At 36.3% G+C, this 5,313-nt stretch overlaps 1 protein-coding gene across 1 annotated transcript; it reads left to right on the top strand.

The window, feature by feature from the left end:
* The first annotated feature begins 1,838 nt into the window (after nucleotides 1–1,838).
* LOC135951479 (striatin-interacting protein 1 homolog) lies at nucleotides 1,839–4,855 on the top strand. Its single transcript, XM_065501134.1, has one exon. It carries the CDS (start codon nucleotides 2,029–2,031, stop codon nucleotides 4,666–4,668), a length of 2,640 nt encoding a protein of 879 aa, XP_065357206.1. The 5' UTR covers nucleotides 1,839–2,028; the 3' UTR covers nucleotides 4,669–4,855.
* Nucleotides 4,856–5,313: the final 458 nt, after the last annotated feature.

The raw sequence follows: 5,313 nt of genomic DNA, 5'->3' as shown, positions 1-5,313 counted from the left end.
AGATCTTACTAATACATACGCCATCTGTGGTGTACTTTCTACAATGTTCTTTAACTGAATATTCGAATTCGAATACATCGTTGCCAACTTACGATCAAATCAACTGAAAGCTTTTATTTAATAATGCCCACAGATATGTTACAGTTTGCTATTACAGCACTGTTATTTTAAAGCATAATGCTACTTTTAAATCAGACCTTAAAATCGTTATATTTGAATTCAAGTACAATTTCGTAACAATATATTTGTTATCGAAATCATTGAGTCGGTTTTCTACAATAACACGATAGTAAGCATTTCAGAATGCAAACAGAATTATGTATATTGAAGATCCAAATGAACCCAATGAACCAAATGAATGTTAATAAGTATCGTGGAATACCTTTCTTGTGGCATTCAGTTTTCATTTAGGATATACCTATATTTTTGGCTTTCAAGCAGTTTGGATAGGCCTTGAAAATCATTTTTGCATCGAATAATTACTTGGATACATTACGGTAACCAATTACGCTTTGGGTTATCGTAATATATCCAAGTAATGAACTCAGTAACTACAATGGGGAAATAGCTGATTGGATCATAGATAATACTGACCAAACCTGGAGAAGTATGTATGTATGTAGGTGTCAAAGGCTTTGAGGGTTCTAATGATAGGCACGGTATAGGACCTATATTGCAGCGGTACTCCATATATCTGAAGGAAGTAATATGAAAGACATATTTGGGGTATTCACACGGTCTACTATTTGGTCATATTGTCATAATGTCCTAATATATTATGATAGTTTAATCAAATTTTTGTTGTGTTTCAAACAAAAAAGTTCTAAACTAATAAGACTATTTGAACTACGTTTATTGTTTTGTCATAAAATAATAATTTTTTTTGTTTAAAACACAACAACAACTATTATAATATATTAGGACATTATGACAATACGACAAATAGGAGACCGTGTGAATACCCCAATTATATATAATTGCACAAGATGGCTACTGTCAGTAGTTAGGCTAAAAATGGGCGGCATGGACATGGCCTCTATCTCACAAATCTTATAATTGGGGAACTTTTATTGTGAGAGTCTTCAAACAGCATGTAAATTGCATTGATAATAATTTAGAAAGAAACAAATAACAACGCACAGTGGCGCCCGTAGAACAAGTGAAGTTGGAAAAATCAAAAATTTCATGTGCCCCTAAAAAATACTGAATAAACCTCTTTTACATTAAATTGTTCAACGATTTCAAATATGCTACTCTTATTACAATCAGATTTTGTAATGGGCGTACATAAGGTGAGTGTAACTTTACACCAGAAGTTTAAGAAAAAAGGAATAAGATGCAGTAGTACACAATTTAATAAAAAAAAATAGAGTATCTAATGTAGAATTAAACACATACTAAAATTCACACGGTTCATTCTCATATGCCAAAATCAAAACTTTTGCATTATTAAACTTAAAGCATTTGTTTTTGATATACTACTTGTAAATACTCATATTCGTAGATAATTTAATAAAAGACAAATGAAATTCGAACGCTGAAATGAATATTAAATCATACATAATGTTCACAAACAGAATATGAGTTCAGCATAAGTGAAACCAACTAAATAAATTCTTTTAAATATTTGATGTTTATTCTTCAAATAATCACTCCCTCAAGGCTGTGTTGTCAAATTATTTATAGCATGAAATGTGAGCACATTTTATGTACTTTTTTCTGTCTGGATAGTCCTTACACGATCATATTTGTTCAATAAGTGTTTCGATATAAAATTGTTAATAACATAAAGTACTTTTAGATACACAAATAAAATTCAATAATGATTCATAGGTCCCACCGGGAAATTGTTGTGATGGGCACATATAAGTGAAGTGCATCAAAAAGTAGGAAAAAAAAAAGAAAAGTTTGACACACATTCAAGTCGACGCAGACATTTATAATTTGATATAAAAAAAGAAGTCAAAAAAGGAAATAAACTTTTATTTTACATTTTTATAAGATCGGAAATTAAAAAAGGCAGCCAAAATGATGCTCTCATCGATAAACAATTCTTTTGAGCAGGACATTCATGACACAGATGCCAATTGCGATGGGCCAGATTTGAATTTTATGTATGCAGACGTCGATACGTACCAAAATGAAATTGCCGAACTTTACAGCTATACGGAGTTCAGTGAGTTCCAGCAGAATGTTAAGGCATTCGAAGACCAAATGGAAATGTACGATTTGCCACCCAACTGGCAGAAATTAGACTCAAGTGCCCAACGTGGTATAGTAATGAAGTTGATGGACCAATTGGAGGTTTCGAATCGATCATTTCGTATGCAAGCTGCTAGGTGTATACTGTATTTGGCCCAAGGATGTTGGGCAGAAGTTCAGTCCGATGAAGAACAACATCAAAATATAAGAGTGAATGTCATTGTACTCTACGAATTGGGAATTTTTTCATCATTCATAGACTTGCTGAATATGGAAATCGAGAGTGCTTGCTCACCCGATATAGTGGCTGTTAAAATTACCAATGTCACTCTGGCCGATTCGGCCGACTTGCGTGTAATATTGTCGGTAGTATACACGATCACTGAAACAATTCGCAATGAGAAGGACAAGGAAAGTGAAGACTATCGAAAGATAGCTGAGTCATTTGTCCAGGACATAAATAGTCCATTGCCAGATGGTGAACTACTCTCAGTAAAGCTTCTAGGAATGATAACTCGCTTTTGTAGCGGAGCGGCACCACATTTTCCAATGAAAAAGGTGGTTCTGCTGCTTTGGAAAATATCACTGATGGGTTTGGGTGGCATGGAAGTTCTAAAGAATCTCAAAAATGAATATCGGGTTAAAGCAGGCTTAGAGCCGATATCAGAAGACACGCTTGAAGTAACCAAATGCATGCGCGCCAGTTCTTCTCCCGCAACAGCAGCTGACTACTTGGACAATCAAAATTTGAAGCGTAATGCCTTCAAGCGATCTCTAATGAAACAAAGATTTCTCGATAAACAAGAGCAGATGGATATGGAGTTGACGCTTGGAAATGAAAGTGCACCAAATGGCGGCAACAATGGCTCTGGCAATGGAGGCAATCAAAATGACGATGATGACTATTATCGGCCTTTTGAAGATCCCTCATCAACCACCTCCACTTCTGGCATTGCAACTGCAAATCCTAACAATTTGCCCAGTTACAGTGCGCAGTCTTCAGTGCAAGCTCCACAGATTACCACTTGCTTGCCGTGGACTCCCAAAGTGCGTCAGAAGGATATTGACCAGTTCTTGGATATATCGCGAAACAAGTTCATTGGCTACTCCCTAATCGACGACCACGAAAGCTTAGCTGGTCTGCCACAGCCCGTACATGAAGGTGTCGAGACATTAAGACGTCATATGTATGTAAGTCTCGCCGACATTCAAATAAAGAAGGAGGAAGATATTGCGAGGAATCCGATTTCCACTCAAGAGGACGAAATTCAAATGACTCCATCTGAGGTTCTCTATCAGGCCATACTACCAAATCTGCCTCAATACATGATTGCACTGCTAAAAGTTCTACTGGCTGCTTCGCCTACTTCCAAATCGAAAACCGAAAGTATCAGTATCATGGCCGATATGTTGCCCAAGAAAATGCCACTCACGGCCACACAGTCCACTAAACTGACCGTTGACATGGGTCGCCACAAAGAGATTATCGTCAAAGCCGTTTCGGCCATTATACTGTTGTACTTGAAGCACTTTAAACTCAATCACATCTACCAGTTCGAATTCATGTCTCAGCATTTAGTTTTCGCAAACTGTATCCCGTTGGTATTGAAGTTCTTCAATCAAAACATCACCGAATTTGTCAGCATGAAGAACACGATACCATTGTTGGATTTTCCATCGTGTGTGATTGGAGAACAACCCGACTTGTCGGGCGAAAGTTTTGTTTATAGCGGTGATGTCACGGACAAACCATATTCGTGGCGAAATGTTTTCTCATGCATCAATTTGCTACGTATACTAAATAAACTCATCAAATGGAAGCATTCACGTGTCATGATGCTGGTCGTTTTCAAATCGGCCACTATTCTTAAAAAGACCCTTAAGGTGCGGCACGCCATGATGCAGCTGTATGTTTTGAAACTACTAAAAATGCAAACAAAATATCTGGGACGACAATGGCGAAAATCGAACATGAAGACCATGAGTGCTATTTATTCAAAAGTGCGCCATCGTCTCAACGATGACTGGGCATATGGCAATGATTTGGATTCATGTCCATGGGACTTTCAAGCTGAAGAATGCACCTTACTCGCTTGTGTGGATCGATTCAATCTGAGAAGGTATCCCGAAGCCACTCAGAAGTGTGGAGCAGGTGGTAACAATGGAAACTCTGCCAATAATTCGGATAATTCTTCGTCTGCCAATGTAGCTGGTGGTAACGTTGATGGTAATGGTGGCGGTGCAGGCAATGGCATAGTCTCGGGCGTTGGTGGACAATTGCAAGATTACGGTATTGAAGGTGGTTTTCCGAGTGACGAAATACTAACACATTCAGATTTTGCATTCTTCGGCCATTCTGGCTGGTGGGATCGTAAAGTTGAATTGACCGAATACTTTAAAGCTAATTATTCACATTGGTTGGAAGAGGAAGTCTACAACAATCAAACCGATTGGGATGCTCTCTAAAACAAACGGACTTACAATTTGAATCTTATATTTCGTGTTTATATGGCCCATAAAACAGTTAAAATTTTAAAAATAGATCAACTGTAGAAACAGTTAGAGTAACCACTTTATAAGCAATTTTTTATTAAACAAAAAAGTATCAACACCAATTGTTTTAATTTATATTGAATGATATGGCATCTAACTACCTATCTATCGAAACACTTATTGAACAAACATGATCGTGTAAGGACTATCCAGACAGAAAAAAGTACATAAAAAGTGCTCACATTTCATGCTATAAATAATTTGCATAGCATTCGATGACATGTCGTTTGCGAAATGACAACACAGCCTTGAGGAAGTGATCATTTGAAGAATAAACATCAAATATTTAAAATAATTTATTTAGTTGGTTTCACTTATGCTGAACTCATATGCTGTTTGTGAACATTATGTATGAATTCATTTGCCTTTTATTAAATTATCTACGAATATGAGTATTTATAAGTAGTATATATCAAAAACAAGTGCTTTAAGTTTAATAATGCAAAAGTTTTTTTTTGACCTGTGTTATCTATCATATGCCTTTTAAATTTTTTGATTATCTCATTTGGTTCAACAGTTATGATTTTTGCAACGAAAAAACTCAAATGGCGCCACTGT

The sequence above is a fragment of the Calliphora vicina genome, chromosome 2 (assembly GCF_958450345.1).
Source record: "Calliphora vicina chromosome 2, idCalVici1.1, whole genome shotgun sequence".
Lineage (NCBI taxonomy): Eukaryota > Metazoa > Arthropoda > Insecta > Diptera > Calliphoridae > Calliphora > Calliphora vicina.
Note: the sequence above shows the minus strand (reverse complement) of the source record. Positions and strands in the feature narration are given on the sequence as shown.